The sequence below is a fragment of the Danaus plexippus genome, chromosome 7 (assembly GCF_018135715.1).
Source record: "Danaus plexippus chromosome 7, MEX_DaPlex, whole genome shotgun sequence".
In the NCBI taxonomy this organism is placed as follows: Eukaryota; Metazoa; Arthropoda; class Insecta; order Lepidoptera; family Nymphalidae; genus Danaus; species Danaus plexippus.
The window spans coordinates 2,894,947-2,916,568 of record NC_083541.1 but is presented as its reverse complement, the minus strand read 5'-3'; the positions used below and the strand labels follow the sequence as shown (position 1 = coordinate 2,916,568).

The following is a 21,622-nucleotide window of genomic DNA, read 5'->3' as shown; positions in this document are numbered from 1 at the left end:
AACCTACCGTAATTTGCATCCATTTCAGTGAGTCTGAATCAGTACCTACTCCGGTAGTGAGTACATTCAAAAAATCTGGATGCATTAAAAAAGTTCTGTCTGTATTCTTTTTTTTATGTTGTTTCATAGAATTATTATAATTTCATTTTTATACTTCAATTTTAAAGAACATTCATTATTAAATTATACAGAGATAAACAATTAGTCCCTGCTCATTAAAAGGACATTACGGAATTACGTTTGTTTAATGTATTCCTAAATTTTTTTATCACTAATAGTGAAAAAAAGAACTATATAATTATTAATATTAAATAAGAAGTCGATAAGAAATGGCTCATATTCTCAGTACCTGAGGATACGAGCTTTGTTCCTTATTAATTCTTCCTCGTTAGTAGCTCATTAAATTCAGGTCATTGTTACTAATTATCTAATACAGAACCCAAAGTAACCTCTTGTTTTAATCATCTTTTCCCTTACTAAATTGTTTCAAATTAAATATTTAATTAGTATTCTAGCTTAAAACGTAATTAACCTTTGCTACCTCATTAATATTAAATAAAATATAATACTAAGTATCCACATCCTTTATATTACCTTTTTATGCCCTAAACGAAAGCAACAAAAGATAACCAACTAACTAATTAAACGCTCAATTAATATAATTTGGGTCCACAAAAGCCGACGTTCCCTGTACGAGCGATGCGACTTATTGATTTTAACTAGCCGTGCCGTGAGTCATACACCCCTGCATCCCTGGACCACAGTGTTTGCTCTCTTTGATTGAACTTGAAGAAAACTAAAGGGTCCACAAGTCTATTTGTAATACCTATAACTCTCAGGCTCTCACTCTTTTTTTTTAACGTCTGCTTTCGAATCCCGCTCGTTAAAAGTTTGTCGCTTTGTCAATTTCTATACACGTTTCAATAAATAACCGCGGTTTTCTGTGAAATTGGTTTTACATTATATCCGTTTTTTTATCCTGATAATTGTATGTTTGACATTTATAGACATTTTTACATTTACTGGATTTTACCTTTACTAATAGTACGTTTAATATTTTACCTTAAATGCTAGCATTGCAATACAGAATTATATACAGTTTTAAATTTAAATACTAATCACTAAATAAAGTATACATTAAAACACATAATTGACATAACGTATACAACATTATTATTGGAATTCATTCATACTATTGTCGGATAGTTTAATCTGTCATTACGAGCATTATGGTAGTACCGATATGAGTCACTGTTAAATATTCATCGATTCTCAAAGTAACTAGTTCAACACAGTCGTAATTGATAAAGTATCTTGTCGTAACAAACCATTAACCCAATTAAAAGTACCCTGTTCTAAAACTTCTGTCACAGGTGCCTACCGTTCACTCCTTTAAAACTCTAACCGTTTGCAGCACTTAAACATGTGTGACCACTTTTCACTTGCCGAAGTGAAGTAAAAGTAAGCTATTATGAGACACTAAGTATCAGGAGTTGTATATTTTTATGATCTTTGTTATAACACAGCTGCGTCTAAAGAGATTGGGATCGAGATGGTTTCAAAATTACAGTTACGACTTCATCTCCCAAGTTGAGGTATCTTAAATGAATTTAAGGACCTTCCTCTAAAATATAAAAGAAAAATTTCATCCACTTATTTATTTTTTTGTCAACTTTAATACTTCTTAAATTTTTAACCAAATAGCATAACGTATACAGTGGGACTTTAATATCATCTTAAATTTCCCTGCGGGCGGGCACAATCATATTCCGAAACAACAAACAATGCCGCAAAATTAATGTGGCAAATACACTGCAGCGTTTAACACCATAGAAAACTAATTGGAATCCAACTTTGCTAATAAATCTGCGTGCTTAGTCTCTAGAACCCACTGTACCATGATGTCTCCAGAGCCGTTATTTAGAAGCGTGCTATAGCATTGTTAACACCTTGGTTGGGAACGGGTGCTCTAAAGGCTATTGTTATATGATTCATCGCCCAGTTATTGTTGCCAATTATGAAATTAATTTCACCAGGTATTTTTGGTTTCTATGTTACTGATATTGAATTGGTTCTTACCGTGCCTAAGGAATTTAAACGACGTCATTTATTATCGTCGTTTATCGTTTAAGACGTGCTATTTATATTATTTAATTTGTAAATAGTAATTTTATAAGTTTCACTATAATTCTTTTTTACCATTTAAAATAGAAAGTAAATAATTTTAGATCCAATTTTCAAAGTATACGTAGTATAAAATTTCAAAGTATACGCAGTCATAACTGCGTATACTTCATCATCAAATCATAATTTTTGTTACAACCATTGTAGTAAATTGTTTTTTCAATAGTTAAATTTCATATAATATTTAAGTGCTTAAATTCTGCAACCTGCAGTTAACCGAGTGCGAATGTCGGAACGATGTATCGTTTATTTGCCACAGACCATTAATTTATGACCCAATAACAGCGCCTGGTGATACGTTTTTTATTTATTTTCAAGATTGTGGCTTGAAGCTTATTTATGTGTGGCTACCTCAGTTGCCGATGGGTTTGTTTATCATTACTCTGAAATGTGAAGAGTACATATGTGTATTTTAAGATAAATTCTGAGTTCAATTAAAACTTTCTTGCCGTTTTGATAAATGTTTTAATTAAATTCAGTTCAAATGCATATTTTTTTTTAATAAACTAGTAAAAAGCTATGTCATTTTAATGAAAATATGTAGATTTCATTCCAGAATCTTGTCGCATAGACGACATCGTTAGCAGGAATTAAAAATCCATGCATTTATGAATTTATCTGCAGTTGGAAAGTACTGCGACATAGTTTTTAAGCTTCGCTCATTACAAAATGAAACTTCATATTGTACGTGGATCCAGTAAAAAAAATACTTCGTTCTTTTTGTGCTATACAAAAATGTTATGAATGAAATATGGAAGATAACAAATTATTACGATAACGTTGCGTCTAGTTCACTGATATTAACAATGGCGTATGATTTTTATTATAGTAAATTTATAAAGTTATACTATATGTATTATGGTAGTATAAACTTATTGGTTTTAAATCCTCACCATAATATACAAAATCGACATCTAAGACTTAGTAAGTAAGCAATTTATTGTCGTCTGCACAGAAATAACCCTGAAAATGTTTCATAAAATCCCCACAAAAGTGCTATGCATATAAATTGTCAAGAGAAGAGGTTTTACTCGACAAAACTCAGCGGAGTTAAAACCAGCAATTACGAGAAAAATACGAAACTCGGCAGTCGTATATTAAGTAGTTAAATTTCTAGCATGAACATACAATTTTATACTTTCAATTCAATTCAATTCAAACAATTCAATTCAATTTGTTAATAAATAATAAATACAAAAACAAAATATGATAATTCAAATACAGAAACGATAAAAAGCTTAAAAATATGGTATTGTCGAGATGTCATATTTTAATATTGGGAAATGTTCTTAATCTCTAATATTGCATTACGAATCCAGCGTTAAATTTTGATAAATTAAGAAATTTAATAATAAAATAAACTATTTGATACACACTGAAATCAAACCTTAGTATTATTAGTTAATTTTGGGGGAACAAACACAGTTGTTTCATTAAAACTTATTGTAATGAATGGCGCGATTTATATTTTGACTGCACCCCATTGAATATGCAATATTGTGCAGGCGGCTTTATCTCAATTAGCAATGAAAATATCTACTTTATGAGACGGGGACTTTTTATTAATTTAATACAATTTCATCAAAATTTCTTAGAGAAAATTGTCATTATACCCAGATAGCTTTAAAATATAATCCGTCTTTTCACTTTTGTGTTATATTTGTAGGAACGTTTTAGAAATACATTGTATGTTTATTATAATAAAACATAGCTTTACCTTTAAAAAGTTTATTGATATATAATGACTAAACTACTATGTGATTACAGAACATAATATAATATTAATTTTCTTTTATGTTATTACTTTATAAATTATTTTTTCTATTATCTAAATGGAACCCCATAAAGCAAACTCAAACAAATTACACGTTCAAATTAAAAACCTCTCATCCGCCTATTAGATTTCAGATTTATTACTCTCACATTGAAAAAGTTTTCATATTACACGGTATACGCCGGAGGCAGTGCTGTATAACCGAGAAGTATGGGTTCTCAAAGCCCTGTTATCGTTATCATGGTAATACGAGGGCGTTGACCGCCCAAAGGGTAAAAATATCTTTTGGCATAAACAGTGGAACGTATGGAACAAAACGAGAACGTATGATTATATGTGAAATTGCTTGCCTTATCCTTTGTAGGAACGCGTTGAAGCTCGCGGTATTGGGTAATAATATTTCCGAGCGCCTGAACAAAGAGCCTTCCTTTTGATGTGCTCCGAAAATGTGCCATGAAATACCGTCGCGGTATAGAAACTACTATCATAAGGTATCGTTCCATTACTTGACTTTTAGAAATAGCCTGACATTTTCTTAAATTTATCACATGTTCGAAATCCAATTGTGTTCCGTGTTCGGTCGAAATATATGAAACTAATAACTTTAATTTGTCATGTAATTTTTTTTATTTATTTTCTACAAACATATCCCATAAAATGTAACAATTTGAGGAAATTTATTTTCTATTTGACAGATATTTCATTTAATCTTAATTTGTATATATTAAATATTTAAAATAATATCAGATTATATCGTTTTCGATATTTTTATAACTTATAAAAACATATTAAACTCAGTAACAGGGAATTTTAAAAAAATGTAAATAAAATGTACCGCGTCCAAGGTCATAAATAACAGATCCTATTAGAAGCGAACGTAAAACGTAAGTCTACGGAAGGACCTAATTCTCGAGCCGCGCCGCTATCTCCATAAAAACCTGGCAACTTGCCTGAAACTCTGTTCACTATATTATATGATTCGTTATCTCTAATATACGATATTTTATAAAATTATGCTTGTTTCTTTATTAAATAAGTTTTTGGTTTTGTATTAAGCGAAGTTGCTCCACGAGTTTTTTATATATGAAGCGATCAATCAATTTTTAGGTTTACTTGTCGCTCTCATTTTATATAAATATATCTTACTTATTAAAATATGTACATCTAACAACAGTTTAGAATAGTGTTTAGAGTAGGATCATATTTTTCTTAAAAGTTATTTATAACATATTTGGTTGCATAGGCATATACAATGAAACATGTGATAAAATTTTAATTAATATAATATTTTTGTAGAATTATTTTAATGTTTTCATGAACATAATTATTTATTGTATTAAAATTTACTTTTTTAACTTTTGCGCTTAATTTGTACCAAGCCAAATACGATACACCAGACCTCATCACCGGAAACATTAACCTCGCTTTAAATGATGCTCTAAAATTAAAAACTACGGACAATATTAGACTATATCACTTTAAACATTAAGTTTAGAGTACTTTGAACAATAACAAGAAATACATCAACGTACTTTATAGCCCACCGCATTAGAAGGTATTAGGTGATATAAAGCTTCACTGTATGTTTGTTTCATAGCATCAAAAGCAATTAGCGTAATGTTTCGTTCAGCGTGTTAATACGATCAAACAAAAGAAATAGAGGATAATTTTGTACCTTCGAATATTCAGCTCTTATGAAGTACTTGAATGTTATGACACATTCCGATGCAGCGGCACGATACTGTTTTCAATATTTCGTGACCAAATCGTCTTTCAACTCAAGAGTCGTAAATTATTTACATAAGAAGGTTTGGAACAAAATCTGATTCAAAGTATGTGTGAGGTAATATTTTATATTACATTTTCAGAGTCGCGAAAGCCTGACGTCTGATGGAGAGGGCGCAAAAGGTGACTGTTCTTCAGTTGGATCCTCTGCATCTGAGTCTGAGGAACAGCCTCCATGCGACATTGGCCTTCTGGAGCGCCTAATAAGAACGCATCCAGTATGGTTCCTACCTGGAATTCAAAGAGCTGGTGCCTTCCATTTGCTTCAAGGGAAAGAAGAAGGCGTAAGTTTGTTAATGTTCTTAGTAATTAATAAAAATTACATCGTTTCTCAATCCGACTCAAAACAATTAACTTATCTTAATGAAGTCAAAATCTTCATAAAATTGAATAAAACAGTCTGTTAATAATAAGAAAACTTGTTTTTAAATAAATATAAAAATATTTTTCAGAACTTCGTGGTGCGGCAATCGAGTCAGCAAGACACAATGGCGATCAGCGTACGCCTCCCAGCAGATAAAGGCCCCTACATTGAGCACTATCTGATTCAGGCATCAGGTGGCCGTATCGGCTTAGAGACTTCCCACAATCGCTTCGACAATATACCTGAACTGATTGCTCATTATTCTCAATGCTGGTAAATGAATTATTGAAATACTATTTAAGATGCTATGATTGCAGCTGCATTAAAACTGATATGAATAGGAATTCATGAGTAAAACAAAATTTTATAATACTAAACTAAGATCAACGTGCGATCATTAAAACTTAAATTAAATAAGAACTTATATAGAAGAATATTTATGTTGGTTACTAAATGCTTTATTTGAATATATCAAGTTTGAGTAATTAGTTTTTATATTACAGTGACGAGCTACCTGTTCAGCTTCAATTGCCGAAGCCGCTTCAAGAAGCTAAAAGCCGTCATCAATTGAGTTCCCTCGCTCTCCTCGGTCAGGAGTTTTGGGGATACCCAATGGCTAATTCAAAAACCAATCTTAATAATCTTCTGTCACCTTGTCAATTGACCAATGGAATTGTTCCCATGGCTGTTACGCCCTCTGATACTGGTTCTAGTCTTAGTAGTATTCATGCCGGTAAGTTGGAAATTTTACCTATAAATAAATAAATAAAAAAAGAAATAAATAAATTATTTATTTGAAAAAATATTCGGACAGGTACAGCGGCTAACTCCCGCGAACAAATTTTAAGTCCAGATAAGGATCAGAACGTTGTTCTCAAAATGTCACCAGTTGAAGCTTCTGGTTCCCCACCGAAACAAACCCAGAATCTTTCTACGTTCAAAGGTCGTAATGTTCCATCGCCACCAGCTAAGCCAACCGGATCATTCGTAAGAGCTCCGAGGCCAACGCCACCGAATACCCTTAACCTTATATCCAGTACGGTAAGTAGACACTGATTACATGAAAGAGCTTTTTAATACAGTATCTATCAAATTAAAAATGCTTCAACATCATTTCAGGCACACATAACACAGCCTCATACATTTCCTACAACCAATAATCAGCATTCCCCTACACACTCCAGTAGCGTGAAAATGACTCCACCTCCTCCCCCACCTCGTTGGGCTAAGCCCCCTTTCACAAAAATGACCCTATCTCCAAAATCAGAAGCTCTCGCTTTCAGACCCATTAATAAAGCTACAAATGGAAATATAACAGTTACAACAACGGTAACATTCAGTGTCAACAATACACAAATACACAATCATCAAATAAACGAGAGTATACAAAGCGACCGGCTACAGCTAACGCTTGGCTCTAACACTATGAACAATAATGATTGCGAATCCGGCTTCAGCTTAATGGACGCAACGAAACATATAACAGAATCTAACGGAGAACTACAGGTGAGAGTTATATTTAGTACAGCATGATGGATATAGCAATTAGCATGTATTTTTGTTGTAAGCAAACTATATAAAATATGGCCTTATTGCTCGATGTTATTTGTTTCTAACAATTAGACTTGTAAATTGTACAAAACACTAAAACCTTGTTCCTCTTTCAATATAGAATATGATGCACCGTATGACACCAGAAGGAGAATGTATAAGTACAATGACAGCTAGTTTACATGGCAGCTTTAAAAGGCAGATCGCTGAACAAAGTAACGCTGATGCGGGATCACCATTAGACCAATCTCAAACAAATTCATCCGAATTATTAGATCCTGTCGTAAATACGTTGACGAAATCCTGTAATGGAAGCAACGTTTCTGCTTCCAATCAATTAGTTTCACCTAATGGTACCAATTCCGTTACAAGTGGCATATTTTCACCCACAAGTCAAATAAATTCTCCAGTGTCTAATGATACGATTTCTTCAAAAAGTGGTGTATTTTCACCAATCAGTCAGAATAATAAAAGTGAGGTATTCTCTCCTACATTAAGAAGTTCACCAGTTTTTAACAAAACTGTATTTTCTCCGACTTCTAATCATTCTATTGTGTCTCCTTTAACTGGTAGAGATAAAGTGTTGTCACCTAATACTAATACAACAAGTTCTACACCTTCTGGTAGATCAAGGAGGAGTAAGCACTCCATGCGCAAGGAGTCCAAACATTATCAGGTAGAAATACATTGTAAATTTTATTTATTTCGTTGGCTATGAAACTTAATGATCACTGGCTAATGTTGAAAATATTCAAAATCAATTTTGCATGCGCTGAATGTAATAATAATTTATTACAAGTTTTACATTACATTATAGTAATAATCATATTAGTTTCATTAAGATTAAGAGTATTTTACATTTATACAAATACGAATCTAGTAGGTCATATAAAAAGAAATACTAAATTAAAATATTTTTTTTAGGAATCAGATATTCTTGAATCCCCTGGAGTTTATTACAGGAGTTCTCTTGTAGATAAGGTTAGTGATTATGAGGATATTTGGGGACCTGAGAGTAATAATTGTTCAACTTTTAAACCACAAAAAGCCGAAAATGACTATAATGTTAATAATGGAATAATGAAAAGTAAAAGACCAGATCTGCTACCAGATACACTCCGTGAGTAAAAAATGAGTTTTCTTATTTCTGTAATGAATTTTTAGAAATCAATACCTATTTGATTAATATATTTGTCTCTTACTTTCAGCTAAACCCAATACAATTAAGAACGCGCAGTCTGTCCTGGAAAAAGAAAATCTGATCATATTAAACTCGACAGAATGTTTAAATGAAAAGAAAAACTACTCCACCAATTCTCTGAAAAAGAAGAGCTTTAACGGATCTAACGAAATCATAGCGACCACAAACAGTAAGGGTGAAGTGGTAGCGAAAAGGCCAGATAAACTGCATATCGTGATGAATATGAACAAGAAACTAACAGAGGAGATTGAAGCAGCTTTAAAAATAAGAGAGAATCATAACATAGAGAGCATGGAAACCGTCAAGTTAGAAGATGATACTCAGGATGATGATTCGGATAAAGAACACGCTGGCAGTCCATTTTATGCTGATCCAGTGGATGCCATAAAAGAAGTAAGTACACGTACTAGTTGATTATTTTCAGCGATATATTTATAAAAACAACAGCATTCAGCTGACTTCATTTGTATGTCCAGGCTGCCCTTCTTCCCGTACAACGTCGAAAGCTCCTCAGATCTGGAATAAGTCAATCCCAAAGGTATTCTGAACCACCAACTCAGAACCATCCCTATTATCCACTCCGTGATATGCACAGCATTGAAGAGCTATCTCGTAAGTAATTTACCTTTAATAAGTAATTTCGTTATATGTAATATATTATAGTTTACTAATAGCTTTTCATTAATTTTCAGCATCATCACCTAATACATCAACGTCAGTAGATAATCTTGTATCTCTAAGAGCTAAACCGAAGATGAAACCAGTGGAGCCACCACGTGTCGCAGCGAAACCACCAACTGGCAAAAATGAAACTACCTGGGCTGTGGATTCCAGTTGGCAGTTTATAAGTAAGTTAAAAAAGTGATAAATATTAAAAGAAATACAATGGACGTAATGGAAGACGAGAACATAAAAAATATATTGAAATAAGAACATTTTATTGGTATTTTTGAAATCTTATAGTTAACGGTAAATTAATGTGTCTATTTATTTACGGATTTGTATTTAGATGTTTGACAGTCACGCTTTTCTGATGGACAAAATTTTAATACTAAACTGTTATTTATAGCAAAGAACGACGAATGTTCGAACAGTGACGGCGCATTTCCTTCTCTAGCGGAACAGGAGAGGCTTAATGTGGACGAACACTTGCTCACAGTACATCAAATTGTCGCTCAAAGGTAATCAATTATAAAAGTTGATATGCTACCAGTTGCAATTCAATAAACCTTATCTTTACTCTAATAAACTTTACTATCGCTGTCTTCTCGTAATGATATTTGTTTTCAAATGCCTGTAATTTTATATTCATGACATACTATTATATAAAAGTCACATATTTAATGAGGTTTTCTTTTATTATCATAGTCTTTACCCATAGTTTCTCGTAAACTCAAAAAAGATGATTAAATCTTAAAATTAAAAGTGTTACTTACAAACGTGCCTTATATGCTGCTTAAATATTAGTATGCGCCCATTCACCATTGAAAAAAAAACTACTAATTAGTTGGTAATGTTCATTAACTTTTATTACGTTAATGGGATTAAAGTAAAATATAAAACAAGGACTTGTTATTAGTAATGAGCATTATTATTATTATTATTATTATTATTCTTAGACTACCAGAGCTACGTCTGAACGCCGAACCTTTCGCATTACCAGATGAAGTCAGATCGCCTCCTCGCGCATCTTGCTATGATAACGTACATGACCTTCGACCTATGTCAGAACAAGTAAGATTCATTGATTCATCAATACACACAGATTTTCACAATAAAAAGACTAGTCATATCAAAATATATTCATTTTATCACTACTGATACTTTTGAAAGTTTAACTGGGATAAACCCTAACTTATGTAATGTAAGAAATTTATTCAACTATATAAAACTTCTTCAATCTTCAACACGTTAGATAATATATGAGTAACATGTGCAAAACATATTCACGGACGAACACGTGCAAACACAACTAAGCAAATATACTTACCAAATATTATCAGAAATGTATTAGTAGGTTACTATGATAATATAATATGTACAGGCGAGTGACGACGGCACTGTGTTCTCTGAGCCCTGGGACAGCTCTCAGTGGGATGGATTATTGCCACCACCTAACGGACAGGCTTATGACAATGTAAGGAAATTAATTTTGACCACTTAATTATAACTTTAGTCCTTTTCCAGCGCTTATCCACAATTTCCTTATCTGAATAAAGGTTACTTCTTGTTTTACTTATGTGGGGTACACTATGATACATGATGACACGTGATGATATATTTTTAATTTTAATTGAACGCAATGTAGCCGATTAAATTGTAATTCATAACATAGATTTATACGAAATAGATGTTACTATAAGTGATTTATTATCAGGAGGAAGTCTGTGAGTGGGAATCTCCCACCCCAAGACGAGGGGCAGTTCCGGCACGAGCCAAAAGCTTCAAAGATCGATTGGATCCCTTACTTGGTAAGACACAACATACCTACAAATAACGAAAAACAATATTTTTCTATCAGAAATTATTTTATAAACAAATTCTAGAAATCATAAATGAAGTATAACACGTGGAACTATACAATTAAACATTACTGTTTGAAATATCAACATATTAAAGTAAATACTATAATTATGTTGCACTACACATACGCGCTTACTACGTCTTACATGAAACATACAAAGCATTGTAGTAAGCGTTTTGTGTACGAACGTTGCCCCCAAAGATAACTCATGCGTCTAGTATAAACCAGATAATTGTCATAAAACAAGTAGTAAATAGTTAAAGGCTTTTGATTTCATTAGCAATGTACTTTTATTAGTAATAAAACGAAGCAGAAGCACATATTCGCCGTTTTATTGCGTTCTGATAAGCTTTTATGGATCATTACGCCTCATTATTGGAATCAATTATAACTTAGTTGAAGTCGAACAATAGCACCGCAATGCACATCTGTTATCATCTTCATTAGGTTAGTAAATAATATATAATTATGGGTAAAGGCTAAAGGTCTGCGCGTGCCGCATTTCTACTCGTAACTAGATCGAATCCGCAGTCATATTCCGACACTCGTGTTCGCAGCGCGACTTATCTTGTTTGAATGAGAAATCATCGCTTCAAATCTTTCGTGGAAGCGGGACGCAACCGCAGAGTAATCGGACATGAAGTGGTTCACAAAGTTGTTCCAAGGAAGATACGCGAAACCGACTGAGCTGAAAACGGATAACGCAAAACGGTTTAGAAAATGTAGTTCTTTAAAGGAACATCAAAAGAATCCTGATGTTTTGGTAGTACCTGAACCGGAGGGAATATTTGCTTTGACGACGTTCAGAAACTTCCGTTGTGATAATTTGAATGAGTTTATTTTTGAAAGTGAATGGGTGTTTGTGACTCGTGAAAAATTAGAAGAGCCAAGATTCCAAAAAAATTTAACCAAAACGGAAGCCTTAACGAATTTTTGTAAGAAATTATCGGCGAGGTGTGGTCATAAAAAAAAAACTATGGTTGTAGTAAGACCACCAGCTTGTCATTGTAAAGATCTAAATTCAGAAGAATTGGCAAACTCAAAAGCCTCGTATATTAATCCTTTCAGGCGGTTCTTTAAAACCATTTACAGTTTTTGGAAACGATTTTGGTGTAGTATTAAGAAATGCTTTTGTAAAGAGAAACAAATAATTAATATTGGAGATCAAGAGTCTATCACTAATTCGTATCTGTGTAGGTAATAGTTGTTCTGTTTTGTTTTTTTTATTAATGAAATCAGGTAGATCCGGTATAAATATTATCAATGCAAATTTCTCCCCTCAAAAGAGTAGTAAAAAAGCTACTCTTACTAGATTTTTTACTAAGAAATCAATAATTTTGTCGTAACAATTAATGACAAACAGATAAATTACAACACAAACTGAAAATATTTATAATTACACCTCGTTCTGATCCCAGTGATCAGTTAAACAGTTTTTGGCAACTCTCATTTTAGTAGGAAATCAATAATTTTATATTAATTACAAATATTACATACTCATCACGCATCATAAACTATGTTTTATATTAGCAGCGGGACGTGTCCGAGCCTTGCGCGGCGGTCGTACTTCTCGGGGAGCCGGTGCAGCATTAAGAGCTTACGCTCTGCACTTGGCACAAGATAAGAGTACTACCTTCGCACAAAACGTGGATAACTTCATTGCTTGCACCCTAGACTCTAAGGAAACATGCCCACAGGTAAATCTAAATCTGATAAAATCGAGCTGTTTACATACTGCGATACTTTTTATATGGATAAATAAGATTCAAGTTTCTTTTTAAGCCCTAAAGATTTTGTTTAACGTCGAAAATATATGTACGATTCCCACATAAGCATGATCTCTACACGTATACAGCACGTGTTCCTATTCCATTGATCATTCTTAATATAAATACTTATCTAACCAGCCCTAATCAAAGGGCAAATAATCATGCACTTGCATAAGTTATAAACATAGACATGTGTTAGGAGGAAATGTAATTCCTGCTGATAATATGAGAGTTGAATGTCCATTGTAAAATGTTAGCTTAAAATTATGATTTATATAAATATGTTTTATAAAACAGTTTAACTTCACCTATTTGTGATTTCTGTTTAATAGATAATGATGCGTAACATGAGGCAGTTTATGTCGGGTATGAAAAACTATTTGGTGAAACACGGCGAGAGAGAATTCGAAAAAGAAGTAGAGAAAGAGCGACTCAAGGTAATTACAAGTTTGCTTTTACTAAAATATTATTTTTAAAAAAGGAGATTTAAGAAAAAATGCGTATATTAATATTTACAGTTGAAACCAACTGAGTTCTTAAACCTGGATGCAATACTTGAGGGAGTGATGCACCGCCTCGTGGTGCGGCCGCTTCGCTCGAAATTGTATTCTCTGTTGGCGTCGTGGCATTCCGCAGATGTGCGTCAATTACATTCAGCTATCGAAAAAGCACAACATGCTACACCCTTGCAACTTGGTATTAAGGTATGAGAAAAGGAATATCATTTAACTTGTGTCACATCTTTGAAACATTTCGTACATTTAATATGGTAGCAAACCTACCACTACAAAAGTATTGGATTTTATGATATCGTTTTCAATGATATTTGAATTAAATTTTTTGTACAATATTAATTTTTAATTTTTAAACCGCTATTTGATTTATAATTTATATAAATACTGTTAACAATATAACACGTGTCAACTATTAAGTGAGACCACAGATTAACTACGTAAATAAATGAATTGTAAATATTATGTGTTGTTATTACAGACACTCGTACTTACGCTGTATGAGTAATTGCAGTCTAGTAATAATTATTGCTAATATTATATCGATCAGGAATCGACGAAAGTGCCATCAACAGCAGTATTGGCGGTGATATCGAAACATTTCCTCAAAATGCAAGAAGCCGATTCTCCCTTGGACAAACTGGAAAATCTGCTAGCAGCGATATCTGTCATGTTTAACGCGGTACGTTTTTTCTTATTTGTTATTAATTTAAATGTGAAATTCGTTGAAAATAATTAAGACTTGGTTAGGTAGGGACTAGGGAGAGGAGCTTGGACGGTGGAGTTGGGCGTTAAACCTACACCTGTGTTACAAGTCCCAGGCACTGTTGAAGCTCCTCTCCCCGCAACGGGACGGACGATCCCTGCAACGTGAATCCTTTAAATGCTAATAAATGTCGTCTTGTCTTTTAGATTCGTGGAGAGCGTACTCTGGGTGCGGATGATCTATTGCCGGTGTTAGCTTGGACAGTGGCGCGATGTCGTTTGGTCTGTGCTGAGCTAGAAGCGGAACTGATGGCTGGGTTGTTACCCGCAGCCTTACTGGCCGGTGAAGGCGGTTATTACTTAACTGCTCTATTCTCAGCCGTCGCTGTTCTTAAGAGATTGGCGCCTGATCCTGGACCTGATAGTACGACACCGGTTAGTTATAAATTTTAACATTGTGGTATATTATTGGTATAAATATAATAATTTAAATTAACATAAAATTAATATTATCTAAATCGTTCATTAAAATTCTACCAATGTTTTAAGATCCAAATACCTTCTCTCAATACTGATAAAATTGAACATTATTTGCTTTAATGTTAAAGACATAATCTTAGTAAGATATTGATTAACTGGCTAATATTTTGCCAGATATGTTAAGATCATTCACCTGAAGTTCAATATGATTGATGTTGCGAGAATTAATTCTAGAAATTTCTCATTAAAATAAAATCTGAGTATACTATATGATTTTTTACTCTATTTATCTATATTCTTTTCGACTTTCGCTACCAAAATAATAAAGTAAAAAAAACTATACTGACAAAAACAGAAAGAACAAAATAAATCAAAATTGTAGTCTAGAACTCGTAGGTCCGTGATCATAGGTGTTATTGTTTGTAGTGGCGTCGTGGGTCTGGTGAGTCTCGGGAGGTGGGTGTAGCGGTGGTCCGTGTGGCTTTACCAGACGAATGTCGCGGGTCCATCCGTCGCGTGGCGCTCCCCTGCCGGCCCGGAGCCCGAGCTAGAGACCTCTGTCGAGCGCTCGCACACGCGGCACACATTACGAACCCGCAAGACTATGCGCTTTTCGCCCTACATGATGGACAAGGTTTGTATAAACTTAATGACTTCACAAAATTTAACATTTAAAAAGGCGGTTCCATCCTTCACAATTCACCGTCACGAAATTAAGACTTGAAGTCTTCAGATGGAACGCAATAAAAACTAATCATAGATGGTTTCTAAAACCTGAAGAGTTAATATATAAATGAAACTAATATTTTATCCCGACGTTTCGGTTACTTTGCAGCAACCGTGATCACGGGCCGGCGAGATGACAATGTCTGTCGCTGGTCTTTATTTATCATCTATCGCTTGACGTAATACATGTGAAAATATTAGTTTTATTTAAATATAATTATATGATAAATATAGATGAAACACTTATTTACTATATCATTGCTTTTTTTTTTACAGAAACAATGTTAAATGAGAATGATTGTCCACAAGAAGTAATGTCAGAGAAGAGTGGTCAGAACTTCATATTGGCTTATAAGCGAATAGATGCTAAAATCGCGTGGCCGCAACAAGCACTCTTGTCTTACCCGTAGAACTCGTTAACGTAACGCGGCAGCAATCTCACTTATAAGAACAACGTATAACAAAACTTATATACGAATAAGTATAGTTTCATGCTCAGTAACAACAAATTATAACGGATATTGGAGGTATATTTTTGTCATCTGGAGTGATATTTTCTACGATATTAACCAATTATAAGCGAACCTTATTTCGTATATAAGTAGGCATTTTATAGAGCCTTGCTATTTGCTATTCTTGCGTACTAATGTTTTATCCACGTAGCTTTTTTACCTTTAGTAAGTAACATTTTATATGATACTATGACTGAATAATTCTGATTCTCTTTTGTACATTTGTATGTGTTTTGTTTCTACCGTGTGTAGTTTATTTTTTTATTTAATTTGTTTTTGTTTTACTTAATTTTTTTAATAACCGATGCAGCCTTATGAAGGTAGCTTATCATTCGGGTGTATGTATGTATATGTTCCTAAATTACAAAGTACCCTGAGAAAACTCACCAAATTTTCGTTTTAATTTTTAAAAAAACTAAAACCTAGTTCTAAATTCATTTTAAAAAACCTTTATTCTAACTTTTATAACGCTATGTTTATTGAACTGTGATGTAATTTGTATTAGTAAGGTAAGATTTATATTAATTTTGTATATTCGTAGAGGATTTTCTTAATATAATTTATTTAAATTTAGCTTAAGATTCTGAACGGTTCAGTTGTAATGGAGTGACGAATGAATTGAGGCGTCTGATAGGGCTTTTATAACAAAGTCCCTGGCTTTGAATCAAAGTTAATAAAATGAAATGTTTGAAAAAAAATCCTTGACGTCTTAAAGTTTATTCGTCATACAACGTATTCAGATACGATGGCTTTGTCACTCATAATAATACAATTTACATATTTTCCTACAGTTCTAAGCTTTTACCATTAAATAATATTATGACATTCCATTTCACGCAATATATATCTTATATATATATAAAATATTTCTTAAATTTCAGAAATTTTTAATGTAAGAACGAAACTTACTTATATTATAAAGCTCAGTCGCCATGAGTGAATAGGTTGCTTGATATAAACTGCGTATATTGTTAGTTTTCCGATTTTAAACCATAATAATAATAATAATAAATAGTGCTTAAACTAATGATTTACTTTAAATCTAAGTATATTGTATAATTTTTCGTCTTTTAGTTAAAGAAAACTGATTTAAAGAGGATATTCATTCATAAGTAGTTATAAAATGTCTTAACGTGTCTGTGAATGAATAATTAATTGAACAAACCAATGAAGTAAATGAAAAAATACTAGTTTTCTTTAACTGTAAGGCTCATGTAACAAAATCAACGAATACATCTAGCTTATAGACATGTTACCAAAATTATTACACGCGTGTTATGTTTTAAAATAGCTTAAGTACTAAGTAGATTTATTTGCCTAAAATAGTATAAAATTTTCAAAAAAGCCGCGTATCTGTATATGTTGGAAGTAAGCGGTATTACTACAAATATAAATTTACAGACCACAAAGTTAAATATCTGCATTTCTCGTTATGAATTTCGTCATCCATGCAGTCATTACAAGACACACATTTTTAAAATTAGATTAAAAATGTTTTAGAATATCTCACACAGATAAAATGTTCATATTTGGTGATATTAAAACAGATGCAAACTTGTCACTGTTTAGTTTGTAGTAATACTGAGTGTTTAAATGCAGTTCGTATTTATTGCAGTCTTGTATTTTAAAGTTAGCCAACACGTATATTGTGTTTTGATAACATTTCAGTCATTTGTGAAAATTAAAAGAAAATTTTTATGAAATCTATTTTGTTATATTTTTACAACCTTCCCACCAAACTCCCGAAAATGTTCAACTAGGAACATTCATAAAACGCAAAAGTTACAAAATCTATTTGGTAATAAAGCAAGTAGCGAGTTTTGTTTGTTCAATAAGGATTAATACAAACTTTGGTAGCAACGCGTGGTCATGGTAACTGATAAAATGGTATTCTTTGAAGTTGAGTTCACACGACACTGGCAGAATATACTGTGCACGTCTTTGCACTGATGAAGGCCATATTTAAAACAAGCAACCAATAATAAAACACATGGATACGCAAGCGAATTATCCGGAGAAATTAAAAACTACGTATTGGGATCCATTGAATGTGGATTACCCAGTCAAAAAATGTTTCAACACTGGAATATCGAGTGAAACTATGGCCAGGGTGTGGCGGAGTAATCCTGAAGTAATGCTGGCGTCAGTAAGTATGAAAGCTTACAGAATATGATGATTTTTATAATATAAACCATATCTTAGAATGAATAAGTCACATTTTAGTTTGGTTTTAATAAGTCTATTGTCGCTGAAAACTAATTAATATCTTTATTTAAATCAGTTCAATAGTAACAGAGTTGTATGCAGTTAGAAAATCTTAATGATACTTAATCTGAATACAACATATGTGTATATAGTTGCGAACACGGAAAATATCAAACATAAAAGTCATGTAACAGTTAAATTAATGAGTGAAATTTAAAAAAGCTTAATTTTGGTAAATAAGTATATTGTTTTATTTCTCTCTATGCAAAACACATTACGGTTTCCTTTAGTTCCTTAGATTTTATTATATTAAATTTGGTTTTAAATGTAAAGCTTAGAAAGAAAACGTAGCTATTTGTTGAATAATTTCAGTAAGTATCCAGTCAAGATAGTATTTTATAAAGGTTTCTTAATTTTTAAAATTATATGTATGTTTGAAGGGTTGTACCATCTAAAACTTTCTTTTGTGTGATGCCAATATGATACGAATGTTTTAAATGAATTACCAACGCCTATGTTTTTATGAGAAAGAACTAAATTTGTATAAAACAAAACTTGATGTGAATTAATGTACGAATCGCCGAACAAATAAATTAAAGAACTTATTAGCTTTCGACTTTGTTGTACATAAATAAAGTTTGTTTTATTGCTTCTTCTTATTACTCCTTAAATTTTCTCTATTAATTGATTATTTTTTTTTTGGTAATTTTTAAATGAGACATCACCTATTAATATTTAAATGTACAGGTAATCATCATAAATTGTTTTTCATAAATGTACAATCTACTATATAGTTGATATTATTTTACTCAGAAACATCCCGTAAATGAAGAAAGGAGTTACAGAAGAGATTACAATGTGACAAATGACCTATTTAAATCACAAAATAGCTTTGATTTTGGCTACAAAATATCAGAAACAAATAGATTCAACAAGCACAATTCATGCATCGAAAACTCGTATATATATCCTCCAAGTAGACAGGTAAGACAATTTTTTTATTTATTTCAGACTTTCTTACTAGACAGTTACAAACTTAATAGACTCGATGCAATTGTACATTAACAACATATTATGTATAAACGTTTTTACATATTATGTTCTTTAAAATATTATTTTTTTCACAGTATAGAAAATATAAACAAGATATGCTTTCTCTCTAATGTTCTGCCACATTGAAACTTTACGAATGATTTCTTGTTTATTTCGATTCCAGCTCGACGTCAATATTCCAGCAATAACAGCTCATGGAACATCTGAAATGAGGAACTCCTACCTTCAACCCGTAATTCCAAGCAGAGTTATTACGAATAAAGATCAATTTAAACATCCGAACACAATTTGTACAGATCCAGTATGTTTTATTATGTGTTTTTGTATAAGACGTACAATACATATTCGCTTAGTTATATTGTATACATTATTTCTATTCAAAACAAGGATTTAATTTAATTTAATATAATAAATATTATATTGTTATTGGTCCATTAAAACTATTGCAGTTAGAGCTTTGCCATAAAGAAATAGAGCCACTGGATACAAGGCATGACGGATTCGAGAAATATTTGGACCCATATCTAACTACGAGCCGATTGCATCATCGACCATTCACGGCCGAACAACTAAATAAACCGTCAAATTCTAAAGACGTTCTAACATATTACACATACGCTAACATTCCTTGGGTGAGACAAAAGGCCGTTTTTATATGCTTGTTAGATTTTTACGCTTTTTATCTGTTAGTCTACATACTATGAAATACTAAGTACATTCGAAAAAAATGCTTTTCGTTGTGAAATTTTAGTCATTTCTAAGTGGAATGTAAGTGAAGCCATTTAGGTACACTATAAACGTAATTTTGCTTATTTTTTTTTGTTATTTGTAATTCATATATATATATATATATATATATATATATATATATATATACATCGTGAATCCTTACATATTTAAGACTATCTAAATTCTAACACATTGTGACACGGGTTTTAAAAACGAAGAAACTGTGGCGGATTGCTAATTTTTTATCAATCTGATGTATATCTAATGCATATTATATTAAAAAAAAATTGGATGTTGCTAAATTCCACATTCAATATTTTGAAGATATCTCATATATCTAAAAAGAGAATCAAGGTTTTCGTTTGAAGTATTACAATACACTATTTAATCAATATTAGATTATACAGAAATATATTTTGGGTAATTAATATAAATTATTAAATTATAAAAGTAACACTGACAGACAATAAATACTAAAAACTGTACTATTTTATCTTTATAACAGGTGCGATCTCCAAAACCTAAGATAGATGAATGGCATCTACCTGTGAGTAAAAACAAATCAATTTATGACAGAGAGAAATTCAAAGATGAATTTCGAGAAATAAGAACGCATCGTAAGCCGAAATGGGTACCAGGGTAAGAAAAATATATAGAGAACAAAGTTCAGATTCGTTATTCTACGTTATTTAATTTCTTCACTGAAAATCTTTGTAATAAAATTAAATCTGGTAAGATTTTATCTCTCTTCCTCACCGTAATTTCCCCTATTTAACTAAATTCTTATATCAAAATCTATTGAAAAATTTATATAGAAAATGTATTTTTCTTCTCAGAGCTTTTAGAACAGAGAATAGTGACAACTACAATATTTTAAGTCAACCAGCGCCGCATACTACTGAAGAAATAAAGTCTATATATAAAAGATCCATAGCCAGGATACAAAGTGACATTCAAAACGGTTGTTATTCTACAGAAAATTCCCTAATCGGATCAACTAAATCAGTATCTTCCGTGCTTGATCAACACGTTGGAAAAAATAAAAGATTCACACATAGAAGTTTAAAAAACACATAATTAAATCCTATTCACTTATATTAAATATAGTGTTATTTCTAAAGCCTAAAATGTTTTATAAAAAAGGTTATATAATAAAAAAAGTAAACTCACACCTAACCACGCAATAAAATTGTCATATTGTTTCCAAAATGTCAAAATGTGAAATAATTTGTAAACAACATGCATACCACTTCACCTCAAACCATTAAATGGAAATATTATACTTCATAATTATAGTAGCCGTGATATCGTATGCGATATATCTAATACAACCGTACTGGGTGTTCATTGTGTCGATAGCATTCGCCTATGCTTTATACACACAAATAGCTATGATATATTGAGACAGGTGAGTATTATATCAATAAAATTATATTTGATTTCCTACAAGCTAAATATAAAAGTAAATACATCAAACTGTGGATATACATAAGTATGCCCATGCTCAATAGCGATAATAATGGTCATAATTACTGATAGTTACTGACT

The 21,622-nt window shown here is 32.0% G+C and overlaps 2 protein-coding genes across 13 annotated transcripts in view; both read left to right on the top strand.

Moving 5' to 3' along the window:
- Nucleotides 1–17,790, top strand: part of LOC116770979 (protein sprint) — a 129,752-nt gene extending 111,962 nt beyond the window's left edge. For 9 of the 12 annotated variants that reach the window (XM_061520826.1, XM_032662638.2, XM_061520827.1 and 6 more), the window contains 21 exons: nt 5,827–6,027; nt 6,196–6,380; nt 6,611–6,840; nt 6,922–7,148; nt 7,227–7,613; nt 7,780–8,334; nt 8,583–8,778; nt 8,867–9,252; nt 9,336–9,471; nt 9,552–9,707; nt 9,929–10,040; nt 10,479–10,593; nt 10,904–10,996; nt 11,237–11,330; nt 12,914–13,080; nt 13,485–13,589; nt 13,671–13,856; nt 14,215–14,346; nt 14,577–14,804; nt 15,276–15,483; nt 15,852–17,790. In XM_061520826.1, coding sequence (XP_061376810.1) covers nt 5,827–6,027; nt 6,196–6,380; nt 6,611–6,840; nt 6,922–7,148; nt 7,227–7,613; nt 7,780–8,334; nt 8,583–8,778; nt 8,867–9,252; nt 9,336–9,471; nt 9,552–9,707; nt 9,929–10,040; nt 10,479–10,593; nt 10,904–10,996; nt 11,237–11,330; nt 12,914–13,080; nt 13,485–13,589; nt 13,671–13,856; nt 14,215–14,346; nt 14,577–14,804; nt 15,276–15,483; nt 15,852–15,985 — 4,233 coding nt within the window. In that variant the 3' untranslated portion in view covers nt 15,986–17,790. The remainder of the gene's footprint in view (nt 1–5,826; nt 6,028–6,195; nt 6,381–6,610; nt 6,841–6,921; nt 7,149–7,226; nt 7,614–7,779; nt 8,335–8,582; nt 8,779–8,866; nt 9,253–9,335; nt 9,472–9,551; nt 9,708–9,928; nt 10,041–10,478; nt 10,594–10,903; nt 10,997–11,236; nt 11,331–12,913; nt 13,081–13,484; nt 13,590–13,670; nt 13,857–14,214; nt 14,347–14,576; nt 14,805–15,275; nt 15,484–15,851) is intronic. The other 3 variants (XM_032662639.2, XM_061520828.1, XM_061520830.1) reach the window with 3 other exon arrangements.
- Nucleotides 17,791–17,929: 139 nt separating this feature from the next.
- On the top strand, nt 17,930–21,437 carry LOC116770533 (uncharacterized). Its single transcript, XM_061520966.1, has 6 exons — nt 17,930–18,233; nt 19,106–19,276; nt 19,509–19,646; nt 19,795–19,977; nt 20,580–20,713; nt 20,911–21,437. The coding sequence occupies exons 1-6, from the start codon at nt 18,078–18,080 to the stop codon at nt 21,149–21,151; spliced, it is 1,023 nt and encodes a 340-aa protein (XP_061376950.1). The 5' UTR covers nt 17,930–18,077; the 3' UTR covers nt 21,152–21,437.
- Nucleotides 21,438–21,622: the final 185 nt, after the last annotated feature.